Source organism: Columba livia, chromosome 3, assembly GCF_036013475.1.
Source record: "Columba livia isolate bColLiv1 breed racing homer chromosome 3, bColLiv1.pat.W.v2, whole genome shotgun sequence".
In the NCBI taxonomy this organism is placed as follows: domain Eukaryota; kingdom Metazoa; phylum Chordata; class Aves; order Columbiformes; family Columbidae; genus Columba; species Columba livia.
In genome coordinates, this window is record NC_088604.1 from 120521770 (window position 1) to 120547566 (window position 25797).

At 40.9% G+C, this 25797-nt stretch overlaps 1 protein-coding gene across 3 annotated transcripts in view; it reads right to left on the minus strand.

Annotated features, from left to right (window-relative positions):
* EML6 (EMAP like 6) overlaps positions 1–25797 on the minus strand; it is a 91464-nt gene that overhangs the window by 61715 nt on the left and 3952 nt on the right. Inside the window, exons 1-3 of one of the 3 annotated variants that reach the window (XM_065059955.1) lie at positions 24210–24386; positions 22972–23144; positions 22465–22564 (exon numbers count right to left, since the gene is read on the minus strand). Coding sequence is in view for 2 of the 3 variants with exons in the window: in XM_065059953.1 (XP_064916025.1) it covers positions 22465–22661 (197 nt within the window). In the remaining variant the exon portion in view is untranslated. Of the gene's footprint in view, positions 1–22464; positions 23145–24209; positions 24393–24453; positions 24534–25797 lie in introns of those variants that run through there. The other 2 variants (XM_065059953.1, XM_065059954.1) reach the window with 2 other exon arrangements.

Consider the following 25797-nt stretch of genomic DNA (forward strand, 5'->3'; position numbering starts at 1 on the left):
GGTTGTATTCCAGCAGGGTCTGATGAAATGCTTTATAAAAGTCATTAGAGGATCCATCTGGTCTGGGGGCCTTGCCAGATGGTAAACTCTTACTACCTCCGCATTCTCTGTTGCAATAATATCCTGCTCCAAGATTTTCTTTTTCTTTTATAACCCCATTAGAATCTCAAGGGACTAAAAGTATTTGTTTCTTGATAAATATTTTGTTTATTTCTGTAGCAGAGATACAATACCAATCTCAAGTTTAAAACTGAGATGGAACTAATTAGAAAAGTTTAGATATGGAATGCAAACTACTTCAAGTAGCTGAATTGTACAATTCAATTTAATATTAAATTGTAATTTCTGTATTTAAATTGTTCCCAAACTGTGGATAAAACTGTTTTTCTTCATAAAGCACATAGTAAGGGAACCAGAGAATTAGAGATGCTAGAAAGAATGGAAGACTGGGAAGGACAAAGAAGAGATGGGGGAACTGACGACAGGTGAGGAGAAGGAGTTCCAAGGAGAGGATGCTCAGGGTCCCCCAGGAGCCCGCAGGCAGTCGCAGAGAAGGTGGAGCTGCTCTGTTCTCAAGGACGCACGGTGAGAGGACAAAAGGCAAGAGACATGAGTTGCTTCATGGGAAATTCTGTCTGCATACAAGAAAAACATCTTCACCATAAGAAGAATGAAAGACTGGGACAGGTTGCTTAGAGAAGTGGTAGAATCCCCCTCACTGGAAATGATTCAAGACTTACTTGGCCTGACAGGACCCCAGATAACATAATCTAAGGATGTGCTCTCATGAGAAAGTGGGAGTGGATGATCGCCAGAGGCTCCTTCCAAACTAGACATTTCTATGATTCCAGATACTGAAACACATCAAGAAAGTCTAAAGTAATCAAAGTAAAAATGCATTTTGGCTCACAGCAGTTTACTTGCATTAGATAATTGTTCCCTGACGCTGCAAAAAGAAAGCAACTTCTGTTCTCTTTAATACATGCATACGGCATTGACAGGTTCACGGAGATCTTGAAATGGCGTATCAGACAAGAGATGGAAGTTTAAAACTCACTCTTCTGGGTCTTTTAAATGTATCACTGCACTATCCTATTTATCAGGTAGTCAAAACACGTCTTCAGTGCAGCAGCCAAAGGCTCAACGTTTGCTTTTATTGTTTTGAGGGCAGAATTTTTCAAGGTAGGTTTTCTACTAAGAATGCCCTGTTAAATTGAATCTTTTTATATCCATCCTATTAGCTATCCTTTTATTAATATGCATGAAGCTAATACACTTTCCATACAAACTAAAGCTAGTTTCCAGAACGTCCCACCTGACAAACAAGAACCGTTTTCTGAAAGAGGAAGCAAACACCTCCAGTTCTGCATGACGTCAATGTGGTGATTGAAAATCGCTGTGTTAGATGGACTTGGCATCCATCTCCTGACAATGCAATTCCTTCTCAGTGCTGGGGCTGCTCTGCGCCTTAAAGCAGTCTGCAAATTCAGTGCTATTCTAAAATAGCTCTAGATAGTTAGACACAGATAAATTATTCTATACTTCGAATTCATACTGGTTTAAATTTGGAATAACTTCCGTGTTTAGACAAACCTCTATAGAATTATGCAGTTTTATATAACACAATGCTATATAATGATAATGAAGATTTGGGAGGAATGCGAGGTGAATTTAAAATCAAATTCCATAGCAATACAGATACTGTCTGACTACGTTTAATTCTCTTCAAAAATAAAGAGAATTGGTGCTTTCTTGCTCAAAACCTGCCACAAAACATACAGCTTAGCAGAACATAGTGGGTCTTTTCTTAGGATTTAGGTCAAACTTGTTGCAAAGTACTCAGGGCACTGACTGTGCTGCTCTTGAATGACAGACAGATAAATAACACAACCGCGTTTTTTCTTAATACTTTTTCTCTGTAGCAGAAAATATCTCGGAAGGGAAAGCATTTCAAGAAGCTGCAAGCCTGCCCTGAAATATGCCATGACGTGCCAGTAGGTATTTTCCTCTTGGTTGCCTCCTTCTGCTCTGCGCTGCTCGTTCAGAGAGCTGGGAGAAGTGACACTGTGCACATCCTGCTGAGCACCAGGAGGTCCCCAGCGGGGTCTGGCTGCTCACCCAGGGCTGAGGACAGAGCTGCTTCACCGCACTGAACGCAAACGCTCCCGCAGGAATTCCTCATTTCACTGAACAAATTGAGTTGCGGGGTCAAGAGGGAAGATTGTAACTCACTGCACAGCAGAGCAATATTGGCAGCAAAATTAAGGCAAGATGCAGCCTGATCCCTGTTTCTGAATGCAACACAGAATATAACCAAGCATAATTAAAAGGAGCAATGGAATAAAGATCAGCAGTTAAGTGGAAGCAAACGTGGAGACCTGCAGGAGCAAGGGAAACACAGGAAGGAAAGGGGGGTCTAGGACTCTGTGACCGCGGACTCTGTGTGCGTGCATATATATATATGCATGTGTAATACAACGAAAGTACACACTCATTTAACTGAATTACTTTTTACACATGTGAACGTATAGCTGTGATAATACTTTTAAATATACAAAATATTGCCAACCACTTGTTGCAAACAACTCAAGTACAGAATATATTTGTCCTCAAAAATAATAATATAAACGTTCACGGAAACACTACTGAGTAAGGGCACTGACAAAATTGTAATTTATTGGCTTGATTTTTATGTGGCAATACGTAACACAGAGCAGCACGAGTACAGATATATATTTTTAAGATCATTTGGGAAATAAAGCATTTTTTAGGTCTGAATTCTTGCTAACTATCCTACTTCTTGTTTTCCCCTTCCATACTCCATGTGTAGGAAGAAGAGTGACTCAGCTAGAGCTTCAAGCATTTCTTCATCATCCTGCCCTGCCTTCCCCCCTAGAACAAGTTGCTGGATGCGGTGGCCCACCCCAGACAGCTTCCATCTGCTCGTCGGAGGAAGCGAACTCCTACAGCTCCAAATGAAGTCACTGCAGGCTGCGACTGAAAATCACCCTGTTAGGCTTGGCACTCACGACTGGTCCTGCCCACAAACCCGCCCTAAGTTTAATCATTCATGAAGCAGATGCACAGCTCGGCTGGGCTTGATAAAGGTCTTTGAAGCACACACGTTAATTGCTGCTGTTATGCTAAAGTATACTTGAGGTGCCCTGGGAAAGCAAGGGGCATTTTGACAAGGCTTTTATTTCTGACAACTTTCCAGATCTTGTGGGATGGATAGAATGGTGGCAGAAGCATGCAAAGTTATAACCATTCCTGCCCCTCTAAAATCACTCTTTATCTCTGGGAAATTCCTGCTGACCTGCTCTTTGTGCCAGTGTTTGCTATTCAAGCCTATGGAGTTCTTCTACCTCATTTCAGTAAAGCTTCTTCAGCTGCTCAGCACTCATTAGACGTCTTGACAGATCAGGCCCGCGAGGCTGTGCAAGCAGTCTAGCCGAGCGTGGAATCTGCGCTCCACTGTGGAACTACAGAGGGGTCACAGTGTCAGGCCAGGCTTAAAGACTGAATTGCTTTTGATCAATTGATTAAAATTTCCCCAATAACAGACAGGAAAAGAAGCAAGAGGAAAAAACCTCTTAGAGTGTAAGGTTCTGAGCCAAAGTGCTCTGCACTTGGACGAAGGCCAGCGCTGATTTACACTCACATGCATGTGTACACTGAAGGAAGGGCACTGCAGCACAGTCCGACAGCACCGTGGCTCCTCGCCACACACGGCTGCAGCAGCACAAAGCTCACACAGTTCTCTAATGATGCCTTTTTCCTCACGCATATTTATTTCGTATTTATCTCATGGATATTTTGCAACTCCGAGCTTCTGCCAGTGAAAAGTCCTAGGAGATTTTCTCCAAAGCCCATTTAATGACATGGAAAGGTAAGTATAAGCAACTGTTGACGTCTCATAAATTGTTTCTTTTTGAGCAACAAGTGATCAGGGAAAAATACACAGTGTTTCTTATTAGCCGCACTACACCAAACAGACCCCGTTGTGCAATTCTGAAATTAAACTACCATGTACCAGTTTTCCCCCTCAGCTTTCACATGTATACACAGACATTCCATCTGAGTCTAGTTATATTTGCATTCGTAATGATGATGGCAGCATGCTGCAATATCCGAAAATAACCCCCAAAATGACACGACTATGAAGAGCTTGCAAATTTGTCATATGTAGCATGGTATGAGTGTTTTTTCAAGAAAGACCTAAAGCTATACTGGAAAGAGAGGGTCTGAGAGAAGCACAGCGATGCTGCTGAACAAAAATAAGCTGGAAAAGTTGTGTTGATGAGTGGGGTTTAGCCAAAACAGCCAAGGGACATTTTCTGGTCTGAAATAGGTTTTTTGGTAGAAACAGAGCAAGAAGCTACCACAGCTATAAATTAGAAAGGAGGGGGAATATAGGCTCTTCAGATAGCCAAAGGGGTTCTCGACAACCTCCTGCTGCATGGCAGTGGGATTTGACACAATCAGTAACATGGAGCTGAATCAAACAGTTGTAAAGAAAAATGTACTACAGAGGGTCAGCAAAGAGCTGTATTTAGTTCAGCGTGGTGTTTGCTCATTGCTCTGTTCTATAATAGGGAAATGGACAATGTAAAATGTTTTGAAATAAAATGAATAGTAACACATCAAGTAGTTACTTGGTTTAGAATGTGGAGATAAAACCAGCAACATAAATGCTATCAAGTTAGCTCAATGATTTTTCAGTCCATAGAAAACAAGGTATAGCCTGCTGTAAATTTAGTATTGCTCACCAGAAACTAGCCAAACTTCCACGTTTGTCTCTTGTAAAAATTTTATGGTCAGTCCGAACACTGTGATGAAAAATACAACTTACACATCAGATAAAACCCACAAGTTAAGAAATCATGGCCACTGTAGCATATTGTAGCATCCTTTATTTCCTGTGTTCACCCTATTTCAGTCTGACTGTTGAAATATCAAAGTGCAGTCAGAACAGATGACACCAACTGTGCATTGCTGCTTGTAATCAAACCGTTTACTCTTCTGATTTCACCACACTCTAGGGCTGAAACAGCTAAAAATGGACTGAGTGTAGCTGTGCCTTTTCTCCCAAATGCACAGACGCAATCATAATTCAGGCAAAGATTAAGCCAACAGCTCTAGAACCGGTGGTCGCATTGAACAGCAAATATCCGTGCACTAATTAGTTGCCCGCAGCACAATGACGTCAATCAAGTTGTACGACTGTTGCTGCAGATGGGTCCTATGCTTGACAGCACAGCTGAAAGTATTCTTTCCCGAGGCTGATGCAGTAATTAACTGCTTTGGGATTTCCTGGATCTACTCTACTTTTTGTAGTCATCAGCAAATATAGCTATAACTGTGCACATCAGTCAAGACACGGCACAAGTCAAAACATTTGCAGAAGCACCCGAGAAAGAGACGAAATGGGAGGAAAGCCTTGGAAACTGGACAGACAATACATCCAGCTAAAAAAGAGGAATCACGAGGGAGCTACAAAAGGAATACAATACGGAAGATGTGATAAAAATAACCAAAAAGCCCAGAGAAGAAGAGTCAAGAAGAAATAGGAAATCTTATAGAGAACAAGGGGAAAAAACCCAGCCAGTGTCATAACTTTTCTGGATCACTCCCACTTTAATTTTCAGTTTAAGAGGTTTCATCTCGCCGTGTTGAAAATCCCTGGGTATATTCACATACACAACAAGTTGTACAATCCAACAACACTCATCAGCTCTTCTTAAAAAATTCACACTGGGATAATAATATTGTTTGCATAGGTTTGCCTTCAACTGATTAGCAGAAGTCAGAATTTCAAGCCTAGGAAAACTGTTTGTTCTCGCAGCGCGGTGAGGGCATGGTGTTAGAGCTGCATCCTGCTCAGCCGCTCTTCTCATGACAATCCCGCCATACAACCTTTTGAGTTTAAGCACTTTAATGGAAAGAAGTCGGGAAGAATAAGAGCTTCATTCAATAATAAATCAAAGGAATACATGCCGAGCTGCATTTGATCAGTCAGAAGCAGACGATGACTCTTCTTATGCAGAAGTCTACAGACGTCTGCAGAAATGATAAATGTGGCTGGAGAAGAGCATTCATTTTTAGATGCCCTAGACTACGGGGAGTTTTCAGTGCTACTAAGAAGGCTTTTTTCTCCTCTGAACGCTGCCAGCTGACACTTCTCGTTATCTCACAGAAACGCGAAGCCAAGACTGGCAATCCCATTATTTTCAAATACACGGCATTGTACATCGGATGATCATCAGCTCACCCTGAGGGGGATAAAAGAATTTCCCTGTGGTGGAGAAGGGATTAGATTTAAGTTTACTTGTGTACTTTCTGCATTACAACAGCCCCTGTTGTGTGGCCAGTTTCACCTGCACAATCTAGCAGGCTTCTGAGAACAAAGAAGGGCAGAATCTTGCCCCATACACAGGAACCGTGTTTTAGGACTTTTACTAGGCAGCAATAAAATGTAGTCCAGCTTCCAGGTCAGCATGGTTAAGTGTCTGAGATCAGCTATGCTCTGTTGTAATCCTGAGTCGTAATTCTACTTCACCTAAAACAAGACACCATGCTGCGTAAGAACTGCGGAGGACAGAGTTGTCCATGCCATTTTGTAGCAGTCGGTGGAAAGCTCGGGTTTCCCTTTGCTTCTCGGAGAAGCCATCTTTGTGTTTTAGAGGTTAAAAACCAGCAGAAGCAGAAAAGCAATTCTTGTAGGATTGTACAGAAATCTTACACTGGAGCAGAAAACATCGGCACATAGAAACCATACTTAACATTCAAATGCGTCTATAATGCTGTAGCTAGAGTGGATCAGTGGTAAGGCCATGAATACCAGTTCTGTGAGCTCTCTTGCCAGGTTATTGAAATGGTGTTTCACCACCTAATTGTGTAGAACAGAAATGCAAATAGAATTCCTAAAAATTCAACGAGTGTTTCTGACAAACACATATTATAAATCTATTTTCCTTTCTTTCCAGCAATTAAAACTTCAAAAATTCCTACACTATAAAGCATCAAACAATATGATTTTTCAAGAAGCGCAGTTATGAAAACAAATACAACAGTTGTTAGCTCGCTTTGCATTGCCTGACACAACCTCAAGATTTTAAGTATCAAGTGTCTTTTTACACATACATGCCAAACTTCATAACAGAATTTCTCTCATTTCCCAGCTGCCACATACAAAAGGCACGTTGCCCATCTATAGCCTGTTGTTAAACAACAAGCAGCTAAATATAATTGTTTTTTAAAAGTAAACCAGAAATAATTAAGGATTAAAAAGCAAGCCTTGGTTTCACCACACTCTGCCGCACTTCTGATGATAAAGTTGTGCAGCATCATGGTAAACCCAACAAATGGATTCACTGACAACATACCAATACCCTGCACATAAAATCCAGAAGGGTAAGCAGTAAAACATCAAAGAAACGCACTTAAAAAACAATACTGATCAGAATTTTCCACTGCTCGCCTTTTAGTCTCCTTTGTGCCACAGGCTTTGCCGGTCATTGCCACTCAGCAGATTACAGCTGCTGCTCATTTGAAACGTTGCTTTTAACTACAACTTCACTGTGCTAAATTCGAACACTAGGTAGGGAAACATGTACCTTTTAATGGAAAAAATATTTAAAATCAAATAAAAATGCAAAATATTTTAAAATTTATATTTCTTAAGCATAAATAAGCATAACAAATGCTTACCATGTCTCCTGAGCAGCCTCCATGAGTTCAGTTGAAGAACTGAATTCTGTATCCAACCCACAACTGTTCTCCCCTCCCAACTCCAGCTGGTTCACATTTGTTACCAATTGGCAAACCTGGTGAGGCCAGGTGCAGGTAATTTAATTGCCTCTTGCTATTTGCAGCTTCTGACTTGTGCTTTTTCCAAGTTCAGCAGGTGAAGCAGAGGTGAATGACCCACCTGAGAAGAATGTGTGCTTAACTGGTGCTGAGACAACAGATAATCCCCCCAGGACAGAGCTGCTTTTAATCACAATAATGATAAAAAAGCTAAAATTCAAGCTCACATTAATTTGATACCACAGAATTCATTCTACAGTCCAGGTGTTTTTCCCGGTGGAATCTCTAGTGTTTTAGACACAGGCACTAACTAAACATCTCATAGTTAAAGTGTTCACTTTGCCATTGCCAAATGGAAGTGTCCAGATACCTAGGAAAAGGATGCTCATTTTGAAGCCTTACACTGCAATAAACCCCTTATTTATCAAAAGTAATCAAAAGACACATTTTTAATGGAATTCTGGCTTGTAGCACTGCCTGTAGTTATTGGAAATGTTTCCCAAACTCGGTTGCTCAAGCTGAAGGGTGACATGTATTTTGCTCCACCTGTGAAAATATACCTAAATATGGCCAACTCACGTCTTAGAAAATCACCACTGAGGTGAGATATCGATCTGCAAGCGGAATGCTCTGAACAGCCCCAATGCAGGCACCAGGACTGCAGGAGACACCTACATTTCCTATTAAAACTACTAAAAATACTGTCAGAGCTAGACAAACACACGGAAAGCCCTTTAAAACCTTCCTTCGCTCAATACGTGCAAATATTGTTGAGTTGATCTTTACAGAAATCACTAGAAGAGTTTTACCACAGAGGTGTAAAGCCCCAAACTACATGAATTAAACAATTTCTCCCACCTACATCTGGCGAAAGACAGAAAATCACTTTAGTCATTTTTAGACTTAACCATATATGGAAATTATAACCGGGAAAAGGTTTATTTCTTATGTCTTTCCTGGTTCATTGATCATTTTTAGGTTAGAATAATTCTTTGATGCTTAATATTAAAATCAACTTTGTATAGTCACTTGAAAAAATTTAAATCGTTCCACTTTTTTCGCTTTTTAACCCATACTATTTTCCTGTGATATCAAATATTTTGTCTAAGTCATTTAATGCCATGTTACGTAAGTATGTTTCATGTTTTCCTCACAAAAAAGCAACCCAAAAGAACAAAGTAACTGGCTTTGTTAGTTACTCAGCACATCGGTTCACCCTGGGGTGATGGTCCAGACAAAAGCAGAGTGCCTGAGGAGTTAGGAAGTCCATTACACAGACAATTATATTATTCCATCAACCCGCTGTCCAACCACATACAAGAAAGAAGCAGCTTCAAATGTAAATGCTAATACTAATTACACAAGCCAAAGTCAAATCTTTCTTTGCTTTTGCATTTTGGAATCTCACAAAGGACTGTCTAAGCGCTAAAAATGTATTTTTTCAGGCTAAAGTGGGCATAAGCAGTGCTCTCAGATGAGAAACTGTAGTTCCTCAGCACTAGAAAATCAAATTACTTCTTTAGACTTCTATGATATCAAATCTTATTCTTGAGATTATAATTCCAAAATCAGGAGTTAATATCAACATGGTATTTTAATTATATTTAGGAAGAATACACAGACTTACTTTAATCTTTGTGATAACTGTTTGCAAGCATATTAAGACTATATATATGTGCATAATACTATGTATACAACACAAAGAGTATGCACATGCAAGCTAATACCTGGTGTGTGTCTAAGAAAGCCCATGGTATATATCGTGGGTAGTGTGCACCAGACAAGATGTAGGAGCAGGAGCAGGAGTGCTAAAAGCAACAGCAATGAGAGACAAGAGAGTCAAAGGCTCGAGCTGTCCACCTAATGACAGTTCAAATTCTGTACATTCTTGTGTCACATGGACAGAGGTACCTCACCAGAACACCACAAAGAACAGGGGGAGGGTGTCCAGTGCATCTTCTCTAGAAGCTGTATTATTTGGCACTACATTCAGAAATGTGAACTTCCATAAAGGAAAAGGCCCTCTGTCTTAGTACACTCCAAGCTTTGGCCGCAAAACTAGAACTAGATATGGATTTCATTCTTCATTAGCTTCAGAACAGAAATATATGACAGCAAAAATCCCCACACTAAAAGTGAAATAAATTAAAACACTGTTTTCCCAATAATTGTTTACACAATCATAATGTTTTAAGTGCATATTAAAACATAATTTAAGATTAGAATGCAATAAATCTGTCCAATTCAGTTTGCTGCATCTGCAGGGTCTATGGGGTACACCATATATGCAGAATCCTCAGGGTGCAGCTTTTAAAATTGTGTTACAAACCAGCTTCTGAGCTGATCTGGGGATTCACATCTCGTGTTGCGCTCCCAGTATAGGCAAATACACAAAATGGGAAGCAGCCGTATTTTAAGTAACAGCGCATTGGAGGAATTCCCAGATTTGCCATAGAAGGAATAATAAAACTCAGGCTAAGTCTGCCCTTTCTGAGGCTCATGCTCGTGGTACCTAAACAGCTAGTGTAACGTACCTCCAGGAACACTGAAGTCTGCTGTACTAATACACTCACAGCTCAGCCAAAAATACAGCCATCAATATTTTCTCACTACACTCCTATTTTTGAAAGCAAAAGATTAACAGATCTGACTGATGTGTGACACATTATCCACATTCTTCTCTTTCTTGCAAAAATATCAGCCTACTTGAGAAACAACTAGAATTTTAACATATGTTAATTTGTGCAATGTATTTTGCATAAATTTGCTTTTATTTTTGTATTATGAGGCAGCTGGAATAAGCAAAAAAAGATCTGTAATCATCTCAGAAACAAAAAAAAAATTGAAAGCCAAAGCATCATTCCATATTCATTATTTGGATAATAAAATGGTAAAATTATATACTTTGGCTCATGATGAAGTCATAGATATATCTAGAAATGTTTGCAATTTATGTTGGAAATAAGCTTCCTAACGTGACTGGAATATACCTTAAAAAGAAAAAGTAAGGTTCTTTTACATAGTATCAGATAATATTTTTTATCTAATTGGCAAAATGACTGAAATTATTGCATCGAACCTCATTTAAGAAAAATAAATACTCTGAGCTGTGTAAGTCAGCATCTAACTTGCAGATTTGGTGAAACAATGCAGATTCATAACAAATTATTGTTTTAGCCAAGGAGTATCATCTTGTATTGACTGGAACTATAACATAAATAACTAGATTAACACAGAAGAGTGAAAATAGAACAGGAAAAAAAAAGGATGCAAGCCAAACAGAGTTAAGAGAAAATAAGAGAGCAGGGAGATGTCCCACGTGTGTGAGTTGGTGCAGAGGAGAGAGCCCTTGAGGCAGGCTCGGGGCACAGCCCTCCAGCTGCGGGGCTTTGATGGGCGACGGTGAAGCCATCTCCCCACAGCCTGGCCAGAAACACTCCTCTGAAATCAAGAGAAGTACACTTTAAAATATAAGCGAAGTTTCTGATCAAGAAAAACCAAGATTAAATGTCTAACAACAAAATGATGTTCAAAACTTATCGTATGCTGCCAACTTTTTCTATGAACTAAATACCTCAGGGGGTTTTTACCCTTTTCTGAAACAGCTGAACAAAGACATATGCTAAATACACTGGCACACTGTATGAACACGCGGCCTGGAAAGCGCCACATCAGTGAGCCAGAAGAGTGACAAAGGTACTTTGGTTTTAGTTGCATTTGGGGTGGTGGATCCTACGAGAAACTGGTTGTAGTGAACTGCCTCAAGGGAGCAGAGGAACACATACGGAGTATGGCCACGTTCCCACAGGAATGGTCAGCACACAGGTAACTGGAAAGGACATGTGAAATGCCAGGATCTGTTTCCAGGAAGAAACGGGAGCTCGACATCCCACGAACTTCTGGGCAGAATGTCTTATGCCTTTATGCTGAAATGTAGTGAAGCTCTTCTGTTTGTGATTTATTGGTCATATGCTATAACCAGTAAACTAGATTTGGATGTGTTAGCGTACAGCCAGTAGAGCAAGCCACAAAGAACAAATAAGGGTTGTGGCTATCACTTTTTTTTTGGTGACTACCACTTTTCTTTTTCTTTCTTTTATTTAAGCTTATACCCCAGTGCCAAAAAAGCCCCTCCTGGCACAATTCAAGAGATTGTTTTTCATCCTAGTCATGTTTCCCTGAAATTCTGTCACAATTCAAAAACTCTCAGATTTGTAGAGATTTCACATTTCTTTTTAGTTTCAACTGCTGAGCAATGTCGGCTTTAAGTCCGGGACACTCATAAACAGAACGAAGGACAGCAACCCTCATCACCGCTACCACCAGCACCCAAGAAAAAGTGTCGAGAAGCCAAAGGAGTAATTCAGGGCTGGCCACAATCCAGGTGATTTCATTGTCAGAGTTCTAATGCTAATGATCTCAAATTATGGTGAAACGGACTTTCTGGAAAGCTCAAGAGAGGCTTGTTCCCAAATGTGTTGCTGTGTGAGCACACACCTTACTGAGAGAGCCATATTCCTGTTTATCTAGAGATAACTCACAACTGCATAGATTGTGGCTGTCGTCAGCTCGGTCATCCACAATTCCAAAGCACACAACGTGCTGTAACATGGAATAGAGGTTTGGGGCTTTTTTAATATTGAAAATTTGTGTCAAACATTTAGTCAACAATTTGTTGGAAAACCAAGTATATATATCAGGTTTTATATACGTATGCATTATTTAATTCTACGTAATTATATATATATACACACACACTATATATATATATATATATATGTTTGTGTGTGTCTAAATGTGTTTTTAAAAATATTAAAAACCAGAACACAATCCTGAGAAAAGACTGAGGTGGATCAGTACACAGAAACTACAGCCCAACTGGTAGTAACCTGTGACAGCTGCAGAAAATGCTCAGTTTTGAGGGGGTTAAGCTGATCAAATAGTTATATCTGGTGGGGGGGAAGAAGGCAGAAAAAACTTCATGCAGTGCACTAAACTGTCATCATGTATAAAGTAATTCATACCAAACTAAATGACAAGGTAAAAGAACGTTTACCTCTAGGCAGCAGGGAGTCCCAGAGATTCAAAGTGAAAAATAACAGATACCACAGGGAAAATGTGAAATGCAATACACTGTGTACAGAGCACATCCAGAGTAATCCCATCAAATAACTGTCTAATACAGCAAGAAACAAAGCATTCTAAATAACTGTCTAATTTAACATCGGTGTATTCATACTTGTTTTAATCCGTTGAAAAAACAAAATATCGTGGTTATTCCTAATTTAAATTAGCCTATGATCCGTCATCAGGTCTAGTAACTAACTGAGAATCGTAAAATTCTACTCATGTAGACACAAGTGCCAAAATATTCCTTGCTCAGATAAACAGATGCTGCCCTCAGCTCTTGCAGAAAAATCATATTGCATCTCACATGATGCCAGCTCTCAGAGAAAAATACTATCTAATCAGATTGAAAGTATTCTGAAGATAGGCATTCACAGAAATAAATAGCTGTCGCCCATCTTCTATGTAGATCTAAGATTTCCTCACATCACTAGTCACACTCCTGTATTCAGCAGATTTTGGAAAGTCAATCTCTTTTTCTTGCCCCAAACCTACTATGCCGATTTCTACAGCTTCAAGTCTTTTTCCCTTGTTTTGAACTCAGCCTAAGCCGTGTGCTCCAGGGTCCCACGCAGACAGAGCCAGCGCTGCCCCTGCCAGCAAACACACCAAGAGCTCCAGAACGCATAGACACTTCCAACAGGAGTCTTCGCACCCACCACGACTCCCAGCATCTCTTGCAATGGTTATTATGTTCATCACTGATGGTCTCATTTGAATGATGTCTCGTGCTGACATTTTAAAAGAGAAAAGCTTCATTAGCAATATCAAAACCATGCAAGTTAGAACTAGTGTCCACCGAACCACAGAAATTTGTATTAAAAGTTTCAGCAGAGTTTCATTAGTAAATTGCAAAGATTTTGAAAAGTATAAAGGTTTTTTAGATTCATCATGTTAGTATTTCAGACTTAAAGATGTAATCTTAGTTTTCTCCCTGGAAATTCAAGTATTTTCTAGAAATTTTAGGCAGTGAACATTAATTTACTTCCAAACTTTTTAAACGATCCATCTGTGTTAACAGAGCAATTCATATGTCAGCACATAAGGTGGTGCCCACAGAGACATCACGACAGCTGAAAAGTAAATGATGTCTGTGGTAGCTCTGCAGAAAGAGAAATAGCAAAGAATGAAGATGGAGCTTGGAAACTGAGCATGTTCCTTGAATCAGGTAACTTCTGCACTGGATACAAACCAGAGAGTTGGAAAACAAACGTATGAAGGGAAATCTTTCAGTACCTCTATTTTAGGCAACCAACCTAGAAAAGGTTTGAATTGCCTGCCTGGACACACTTTGCCTTTGACAACTGAATTAACTTGGGCTCTTGGCTTTAGTTTCTCAAGTAGCACCTAAACTAGATAACAGAAAAAACCTATGTGAACACCTGCCACAACATTGAAAGCCCGCAGGCTACGTGCACCATCTGACTTGATATTAACTTATCTTGAGTTAGGCAATGCCGACAAGAATGATTTATGGGTGCTTAACAATGAATTGTTATAAAATGTAAATACAGTAAGTTTCAAATAAACAGTAATGTCATGTAATTAAACTAATATTTTACATAAGCAACAGTAGATAACATTTTCAGTATCAAATTGCTGAGGAACCAGAGTGTCACTGGAACTGTTCCCTAATCTGCGTGTTGTGGTGAATGATGGATCACACATTTTGAAAGGATATTCACAAACCACCTCAGCTTATTTTCTCTTCAGCAGAACTGGCTGCACTGGGCACCCTCATAATATAGGGCCTTCCTATTATTCAAAACACATGTATCTCTTTACGTTCTTAATTATCCAAACAGTTACTAATTTCACCTATTTTATTCAATGTGCAGCCAGTCACAGCCACAAATACGAAAGAGTGGGTGTTGTAAAGTTATTACTCTACCAAAATCCACGAAATGCCGTACTTCAGAGAGATTAGTTATCCAAAGAATGCCTTTTCAACTTCTTTTTGGTGAGACTAATACCAGGAGTTATATAAACCAACGTGGAATTATGGCTTTTTATGTAAGCACTACAGCTCATTCTCTTGCCTATTATTATTTCTCTTTTCCTCTTGATTTCTTAGCAAACTTTGCAAGCAGAGATTCTGAACCCGTAGCTGTGCTTTCTGTGAAATCCCAGACAGCAGGTCTCATCGGAGCCTGTTTTGCTGTATTTTCAGCTCAGTATTGTGCTGGAGACTGAAGTTTCATGCCATTATGTAACTGCCTGGCAGCCTGTCGTTCAGGCAGTTATAATCTGGTTTACTGCTTGTCATTTACTAATCATGTTTTCTCTCTAGCTTATGGCATCATGGACGCTATAGGGTTTTTTGCCTTCTGCATCACAGTGGGAAAGACAGCAGGCTTCATACCACAACTGTCAGCTTCATCTGGAGCACAAAACAGATCTTCCTTTTTATACCACCTACTCTGTTTACTAATGCCTCTGTAGAAAAGCATTGTGCTCCCCCCTTACACAGAGAAAGTGGGTTTTGCTAATAGCTCATACGATACTTGGAGGCTAAAAGTGAACAGAATATTTGAGCACAAACCCGATTTAAGATTGGGGAATGCCGTTTCAATAAGATAAGGTAATCAACTGCAATCAGTTTGGTTTAGCAGACTTGCCGATTTAACTATATGATGGCAACCAGCCAGGAGTGTGAAATAGCAATGGACTTAATTGTGTGCAGGACACAAAGCAACAGGACCCTCCTTTACTGATGTAAGATATTGATTAGTTTCAGAGCTTTAAAAAATATAAGCTTCTAAAGAAGATTTCATTTGTCCTTGTATATAGTTCACATACCTACTCACTCTCCTATTCTCTTATAGGTTTCCTGAGCAAAATGTCCTCTCTGCATGAAATAATTTTGAGAGCAAAACTGCATGCACTAGATACCTATCACAAAAAAACGTATCGTACCTAACTCTTCAGTGGAAACTTTAGCTAAAAAGTACAATGGACAAGCTCTCCAAAAACCTATCCTGTTCCTGGCATTTGTTGTCAATGCAAGCCATACATTTTCTGTACCACACATTATTATTTATAATTTCTCCATTAATCTATACTGCAACAAAAATTGTTAAAGTATACACTGACGTAACCAGTTTGGTGCAAGAGTTGAAGACTGTAGGCTTTTGCCACGTGTGCTTCTGAAGATTTCTTATTCTAGAATCCTTCCCTACATCTACAGAGTAGACAATAAAACAAGAGGTCAATATCGTTCAATTCAGAAAACGTCATGGGATCGGTGTGCTATTCAGAGGTACCAAAACGCAGAAACTAAATCTGGCTGACACATAAGCCTCAGTCTAAAATCACTTGGTTGTTCTTCACCTTACTCCTCACAACTTTTTATGAACACAGTAGGCTATCAGTTTCTGTTTCTTGGCTATTACGCAAGTTTAACAATATCCCAAGGTAAAGTTTTACACGTTGATGCACAGGATATGGATACAAACTGCTTGATAGCCACTTCATTACCGGCCTAGCCACTTCACAAGGTTAACTAGCCTCTTCGGTGCTCCTAGCCCATTTTCCAGTTATCCCGGTGTCCCTTAGGTAGTGGTCACATCTCACGAAATACACTATACATGCTGCTTTTTTTTTCTCCCCATTTGCTCCCAAAGAACATCAGCCTACTCAGGCAACACCATGACTCATTTCTTAAGCTGAGAAAGCTCTTCTCTCTCCACTAAATACAAGGGAAATTAGCTCTCTTGATCTAAATTCTTTGTTAAAATTTCCCGCCACAATATGAAATACCAAATTTTCATTTGAAATTAAATTGAAATATTTGTTTATATTGAGATCTCTGATGTAATTTATATACAAAATTCTATAGGTAAGAGTCCCATACGAAAAAGAAGTCCTGTCCCGCCCCCCATTTTAATTAAATTCTGAATAGCATAACATGTGGTATAGAAAACAATTCATTAAATGAGGCAGCGTGGGAACTGTAACAGAGAAAGTGCCATGCATTAAAGACAAAGCATATAAATAATAAAAAAAGCATAGTGACATTAATGTAACACCACTATTTAACAACATTAAACAACCAAAAATCTTTTCAAGTCTCAAAGAGCAAAAATTTTCATATCCTGACCCAACATCCAATAAACTTAATCTTTAAAATATCAAGGAACGCTTTGAGCAAGGTTTTGGATAAGCAACCCTTCCACCACAATAAATACTTGTGAAACTTCAGTACACAATCCCCTTCTGTTTCTTCCAGCAATCATGCTAAGCAAAAAGAGTGGCCACCAGAACTTCATTAAATAAATGGCATTTTCCCCTGCTTTTTTTGAAATTGAAAGCAAAACAAGCAATAAGCTCATTAGAGGAATTTTTATGTAGGATTAATTTCTTTCATATGAAACTCCTTTAACAACTTACTGTCTCAAAACAGCTCCCAAAGCCCGTTAGTGTAGCTGGATCTCAGACTCTGCTTCACCCTACCTGTTCCAAGGTCTTTCAAATTTTAATGGCTTTGCATAGGAACTCGCACAGCATTTGCATTAGAAGCAGGTCTGGAATTTCTGTTGTTGACAATCTGGGATGGCCTCATTGCTACTTTGTCATCTTTTAGGTCACCACATTTCAGCAGCCCTGCGCATTCACCTTCTGCGACTAAAGTCACGGCTTAGCACAAGCCACAGACAGGACAGTCACCCATGCGCTTGTAGGAAGAAACAACCACAGTAACTTCAGCATCATTCTATAGCAAACAAGTGCTGTCACTTGCCGTCCAAATGGTGGCAACTAAACATACATTTTAGATCCCTTTGAATAAGCATCATCCTACAAACAGAAATTTTATTATAATAAATAATTTAAAATATTAAAGTACAATTCAGGTATTTTAACTCTGGCAGCTTGATTTGCGTACCTCCACAATTTAATTATTCCAAAAATCACGTTCACTACAGTCAACAACATATGACATTGCTTCAAGCATCACATTTCTTTTTTCCCAGCTGCAGAACAACTGGAAAACGTGCAGTCATGTTCCAATACGCATCCTGTCTCCTGAAATGATCGCTCTAAAGAACAGAGCAGGCCTCCAGTCACTCTCGCAGCACAGGAAATCTCATCACCGCTGGCACATCCGCGTTTTTAATCTCAATCTGTCAGCACAGTGGAACACACACACCAGCATACTTACAGCAATATTCTGATAAATCTGACATTGCTATTACATTTTAAGCAGCCTTACATAAATGACATGCTTTGGTACCCATAGGTTACGGGCTGGCTTTCCAGGTACTGCGCCGGGACAGCAAACACTGCAGAGACACCATGCAACTGGGATGAAAAATGTGCTTTCGTAAATGCACAAGACTACAACATTTCAGATCACACAGGAAACTGCGGTATATAAAAAGTGCAGGTGAAGTCTTCAATATGCTGTCAAAGGTGTTATCTCCATAAGTTTTGACATATTCAGGAAAACTGTTCAATACTGCAGAAATTCTTGGGAATAAAAGAACAGGAAGACATAACTTTATTCCTACACCATTGGAAAAACTTCTCAAGGTCAGGAAGCTCTGTTTACAAGGAACTACGTAAAAATAAATAAAATAAATTGGATTTTACATTATAATGAGAAGTATCTCAACTGGTTATATTTTTATATTTGCTGTTTTCTGTGGCAAGCTTTTTTGGCTTTCACATGCATAAATTCCAGAAAAATTATAGGAAAGAAGGGCCTCCATTCAACACTCCAGAGAAAAAAATAAAAGGAGTAATCTAATTGCTTGTTGTTATACGAGTAATGCACAATATAAAAGAAAAACTTCTGTTCCTTTGAAAGTGTTCAATTACTGTCAAAACTAATGATCCAGTGTTGCAAGTGGTTATACTAAACATAAATCCTACACTTGTATGTTTTGTTTAAGGCAGGGACGCTGCATGAATTGCAAGATTCTCATTAATACATTAACTAACAGCCATTACGATGAGCTGCTGCAAAAGCCCACTTTTCAATAACTCAATAAGGAAAACAACCCCCACGTGTCAATATTACAGCTTCTGAAACCTAATCCTGCAAAGCACAAATGACTGAATTCAATGAATACAAGTTACATGTGTAATATGTCCACACAACACCTTCTACACTAAAATGTAATGATGCTTCAGCTAGATGACATTTCAAGATCAAACTTAGAGCTACCATGCAAGACATTTTATGATCGCTTTGTGGCCTGTGACACAGACCTTTGGGTAAACCGCAGGGCTGACAGCTCAGAGAAAGGAGGCGCATTCTGACCTTCCCCATCCCTCCATTGCTGGGCTGTACTCGGCAATCAAAGCCTTCAGTTTTTGAAAAAGAGGGAGGGAGGGAGAAGAACAAGATGTATTTTGTCCCCTTCGACTGTGAAGTCAACTTCATAAATGACATGGCTTTTTAGTCTCCAAACAAAATGCATCAGCAGTCTTGAGAGACCAGAACCAACGCTATTCATTTCAACCACATGTTGATCCTCTTTTACAGCAACAGTGCTTGTTAATCACTAGTATTAACTATTCCTCAATTAAATAACATGCAAGAACTGTATAATACGACCGGAAGTTACAAAAGCAGCACAGAATAATTCAGGTTAGCAGGTCATCCCGTCCCACCCCTCCACAAGGCAGAGCTCACTTCACAGGGAAATGTGGCAGCTCAGGGCCTCAGCTCATCATGAAGATAAGAGGAGGAAGAACCTGGAAGCACAGCAACCTGTGGTGGCCTTGCACTGAAAACACACCACTTCAGAACTCACGTGTTCATACTCTGAACATCCACCCTGTTAGCTGAGTGCAGCATGTTAAGTTCCTCATACAAACAGGACTTATTTTCTCCATTAATCCAACAGAGTCTGTTCTACTTTAGCCCAAACTAAATTACGTCCAACTGCATTATCTTGATACAAAGCAAGAGGCATGACTATAAAACTTGCAAAACCACATCAAACACACACTTTTAAACATCTGACCTTTTCACCAAGGACAAATACCCACTTTCATGATCTTAATAAACACTGCAAGCTAATGCACGGGTTCTCAACCCTCTGAATCATAGGTTCATCATTTTTTCCAAATTAGTATTCACAGAAACCTCTGAGCACAGGAGGAGCTAATGGCAACCCTGGGAAGCAGGCGATCTTCCCACTTCTGGGTCTTCCAGTCCGAACAATTTTGCAGTATTTTCTCAAATTTGAAAGTTTTCTTTTTTTAAATCATGTTTCAAATGTCTTTAGAAATTACAACCTGTTGGACTGCAAATGTATGCATCGCTGTTTAGAAGCTGGTCTCAGGCAAGCAAATACCAACACGACCAGGAAAATGGGATAAGTACATTCATCCCAACTGGATGGTAACTGTGAAGCCTAAAGAGTGAGAATTTAAATCCCTGCATTTATTAGCCACATCAGTAGTAACAACACAAGGAACCACCTACTCAAAAGTACTTACAGTGGTGGGATATTGCACCAATAACAACTGCAAAGTGCATCAAAAGCAAAGGAGGCAACCGTTACTAGGTGCAGAATGTTCTAGCGGTGTTTTGGAGATTCTCTACTTCCTTAAGCCCCGTGTGACAGCAACATTTCCTGGCCACTAAAAGCTAAAATCAGCAGTTATTTGAGTCCTGCTCGTGCTTTCTGGATCCAAATGTTTCATTCCTTGTTGAAACTATAATCATCCTACAGAATTTTGATTTGTTGCATATCAGAAACAAAACTCACCTTTCCAAAGCATTAGCTGGACATACAGCAACTCCCTCAATGCACCTGCTAATGTGAACAGGTGGTTGCTAGTTTGCTTTAAACAGCAGAACAGGCACAGCCAGCATCCAAGTACAAGTACCATACAAATACTCATATTCTTTCTATTCCCATTGTATATTAGAATGTGACACTGCCGAAAGCAGTCTCCTCATATGAGGTGCCTTTTAAGACACAAAGGTTATACCATACAATTGGTTTTGGGAGAGAGGTTTTGTCTAGTATAATAATCAGGACATCTTTTGCTCAGCTGATGGAATATTTAAAAACAAAAAAAAGAGAGAGAGAGAGAACACCAAAGCATCACTGCCTAACCAAAAACCAGTGGATTTGTAGATATTTCATTGTGTCTTTATATATTATAATTCTAGTACTTAATGAGAATTCAAACACAAGCTCAGAAATATACGACTCTGCATTATACTTGATATTCCATAGAGGATCAAAATTTCTGTCCGAGGCAATCTTCAATTTCATGATACTGCAGATGCATCTAAAATACTCTTTCTTTTCTGAAGGATCTGAACAGCCAAGTGTCTATTTAAACAGTCTTTTGGAACTGATAACACTTTTGAAATCAGAATGAACCTTTAGGCACATCCACTGTATTTCATGAAACGCCACTGTATTGTACAGGGGAGGAGAGGAATGCCACGAGCTTACCCAGCAGCCAAAAGCTCTCGCTGGGAAAAGTGGACGGTTTTCTGTAAACAAGGCTCCAGAATGATTACAGGACAATTATGTGATTTTGCTACCGAGTGTCAAAACTCTGACTTCAGCAGATGTTTCCACAGTGCTACTGCACCATGAGTCACCTGGGACTATTCTGGTTTCACATCAGCAAGAAAATGCTTCATTCATGCTGAATTAGGTGAATAGGGAGGGCAGCAGTTAGCTGTGCTCAGAGGAGTGGCGTTACCATGCAACGTCCTTTATAAGGATATTCTCCATTCAGATTTCAGTCATAAAGTAGTAGAGACAACATTTATTTTCTATTTTACTGATGTAAATTTCTGTATTTTGGACAGATTTTTTAAAAGGCTACCTTGAACGCTGTAACCACATTTTTATTTTGTTATCTTGTGAGGTGCAGTAAAATTAATATTTCAGTAAGACAACAACATCATTTAAGCCCACTCCTTAAACAGTACTTGAAAGAAACAGACAAAAAATTGGTAAGACTAGAAGCAAGACCTGTGCTTCTGGAGCCATCTTGCACCAGCACGCTTGGGATTTTTCAGCTGGAGTACAAACAGCTAAACTTGATTTTGAATGAAATTTTCCAGATGATATTAAAAAAGAGATTAGATTGAACTATGTGTCAGATCTATGGCACTTTTGTGCTGGGATTTGCTGAGTGTAAGGAGAGCTACACCTGCCTTGTGTAAGACATCAGCATCGGTGAGCGAGGGTCCCAGCCTAGGAAAGATTAAGGTGCTGGATCCACGATTTTGCAGCACTGTTGCACTAAGATCTTCCCAGTGCTTTTCTGTACTGAAATAAAATGCTTTGCTTTTGGTGCAGTGCAATAGAAAAACTTATTACTGCAACATTTTGAAGCTTTGCTACAAAAAGAATAATAATAATCAACAGCATCTAAAAAGCCAGCTTTCAACCAGACTGCTGCTAACAAATCTGAGCTGCTTCACAACAAGAGGTGCGAGCTGAGCTGTAAGCAACAAGGAGGGGGTATACACCAGCCCTACATTCTCCTCCCTTCCCTTTAAACCCCACCCCACCCCATTGCCAGAAAAGTCAGCCCCCTTACCTGATAATATCATCGTTGTGCCCGAGGAAGAATTTCTGGCTGTGCTCTCTGGTGTTATAAACCACGCCGACTCCAGCCACGAAGTAAACCACCTCTTTGCCTGCCGTGTAGTACAGGTTGTTGCGGCACTGGTGACCCCGGTACCCGTAAACCCACTCCAGCCGGAGCTGGCATCTGGGAGCTGTCCGATCCGCCATGATAACCAATCCCCTCTGCCCACCAGCACACACAGAACCCAGCCCCCCCTTCCCTTGGCTCCTTCCCCCCGCGGGGTTTGCCCCTTCACAACGTTAGTGATGCCTGTCGGAGCTTCAGGTGGCACTTCCCAGCGACGATGAACGAGCTTAAAGGGCAAACACATTGGCGGCTCAGGTCTGCCGCCGCCGCCGTGCTCACTGCTGCGCTGCCACCATAATCTGCTGCTGCTGCTGCCCAGGGCGAGCAACTGCTGCCTCCCCACCCCGGCAACTTCTTGGAGGAGAAGGGAGATCGCAAATATACACCTACATAAGCAGCACAGAGGGCTTTTTTTTCTTTCCGAAGGCAAAGTAACTTCCGTGCGTCACCACCGCCACCTGCCAAAGGCTCCCTGCTGCATCTCCCGTATTGCACCTTCTTGGCTTCCTGCAGAAAGCTTCCCGGGTGCTCTTCTCGTCAAGACAGCTATCTTTGGGTTAAAACTGAAAGAGAGAGAAAAAACAAACCCCGTGGTTTTCAATTGCAAAATGCATGCGTATTTAAAATGCAAAGGGACTACGGGGGGGTCAGACACTGTTCGGATCCCTGCTGTGGCAGTTCTGAGCACGCTACAGCCTTTAAAGCTTTTCAACAGGATCTGATGCTCTGAGTCTTCATACGAGATGCTATTGAAAGAGATGATTCATATACAACAACCAGCATAAATACGGTAATATTAACCCAGCTTTCCTTATCCTCCAGCAACCCCAAACTTCATCCTTTTAGAGTCTATAGCTACTACGCAATTAAAACAATTTTATGGCCCAATTTTTCAGTCACAAACCACTCAGATTTGCCATGAAGTAGGGGGGAATTGTGGTGCTGTTTGTTTGGGGTTTTGTTTGTTTTTTTAATTTATTTGCTGTCATCCTTTGGTACAATATTGCCAAGGAACACGTTTCCTTGCCTCTCATCTGCTTTTTCTACAGCAAGATTTGTACTGTCATTATCAGACAAATGTGGCTGCTGCATGCTGCTTGCAATAAGACATCCACCACTTTACAGTACCACCCAGCAAGAAATCAAACCCAACCCTCCAGAAACTCGCAAGAGAATGCTAAAATCAGAGGAGCAAACCCAAAGGCCCATTCACGGAGCACAGTGCCAGACTAGAAGGCTAACCCTTTTACCTTTCCCCACACAACACGCCTCACATTATGTGTCCAAACTGAGGAGCAGTGTGTTGATCCCGGCTCACACACACGCTCCCAGCGCCGGGACACAAGGCGACACAACCCGCCCTCAGCGAACTGCGCTGGAAGCAAACCTGAGAGAAAAACCCGGCATGGCACCCCGAGCAGCCGCCTCCACAGGGAGCACCGTCCCCCCCCGCCCCCGGAGAGCCGGACCCCGTCCCGCGGGGCGGGCGGACCTGCCCGCGGCGCCTCAGGCCGGCCACTCCCCGCTCCCCCTCACGGCGAGGGGCGGAGGCACCGCCCGCCCTCAATGCCGGGAGGAGCAGCGGCTCCCCCGCCACCCGGCAACAGCCGCCCCTTCCCGGTGCGCACCGGAGCGGATGGCCGGGCGAGCGAAGGCAGACCCGCCGCCTGGGGAGCCTGAGGAGACGGGGTCGGGCCGGCGGCCGCGGCGCCTCACGGTGACTCGAGTTCTGGCGGGCGGCGGCTGCAGCTCCCAGAATGCCCTGCGGCCACGCGCCCGGCGTTGCCGTGGAGACGGCGGTTCCCGCGCGGCTCTTCCCGCCCTCCCGAGTGTGGCCCCGGCCCTGAGGCGGCGACCGAGCTCCAGCTTCACCTGCACCGTGGGTTCAGTCACCTCGGCCGGGTTTAATAACCACGCTGCAGCTGTCTCGTTCACGTATCCCCGCCGCCAGCCTGAAAAAAGAGCGTGAAACGTTCAGTACCAGCTCACCCTTCCCTGCAGCGTCACCGCTCGCCACACAAGTCACGCACAAACACGTTGAAAACCACCTTTCCGCTTTTCCCCGTTCACAGTTGTGTCCAAGTCTCACGGTAATTTAGAAAAATGAAGACAGAACAAAAATACTTTTGCCTTTTTGTACTTTTGACAAATACATTTGACTTTCTTTTTTTCCCAGCAGTTAACGTGGCAAATGTCACGGACCAAAACACACACCGTGTTTTGTCCAGACACACAGCCAAGCACGCAAACCATCACTACAAACCCCTCTTCAAAACATACGATAACCCAACACAGAAAACACCACTTGTATTCTGCAGTTTAAAATCCGTCAGGACAAACCTTTTTGTCTAATTTAATTTCCCCTTGGTAACACTCCTTCAGTACAACCTTGGCATATATGGTTTTATTTTTAATTTGTGATGTTTAGTATGGTCAAAGTGTGGGGGAATTAAACAACAGACATTGCTTTGCTAAAAATATATCCCCTGTTTTATAAAAAGTCATTTGTTATAAATCATTCTCATTCCTGTAGCAATGAAGTGCACAAGTCATGAACCGACACCGCAAAAATGTTTAAAACCCCCCTTAAAACTAAACATGGAATGACAAGTTCAATTGCACTTATTTTCCTATAATCTTTACTCTTATGGATTTTGTGAATTACCTGTCATTGTGAGGGGTTTTTTTTGGTTTTGGTGGGTTTTATTTTTTGGTGGATGTTGCTTTTCCCTAATTAAAAAGGCATTATTACTTTCCTATTAGGAACGGTCACGTTCCTAAAACTGTTCCTCAATACTGCGACCTACCGTTCATCATCAGCACAACAGAAGCATCACTGATGCTTTCACGTTTGCTTTCTGGTGTTGACACTGGGTATAAATCTGACTGAATGTCCGAATCTGTTTCCAATCGAACGTAACTCTTGTAAAAATCAACACTTAAAAACACATTTAATAACATAATGAGAATATATATATATTTTTGCAGTAGCACCACCATTCTTCCTCTTCATTGTAGCATTGTTAGCCCAGAACATATATAATAATATATGACATGATATTTACTTCTTTTGTTCTAAACGTAAAAACAAACAGAGTATGTTGTATGAGCACGGGCTGATCCACTGCTGACGGGGTTTTTGAGGAGTTTGTGGGGGTTTTGTGTCTGTTTTTTTAAGTGTTTTGTTTCCTTGTGTTAAAGCAGCCACAAAGCACC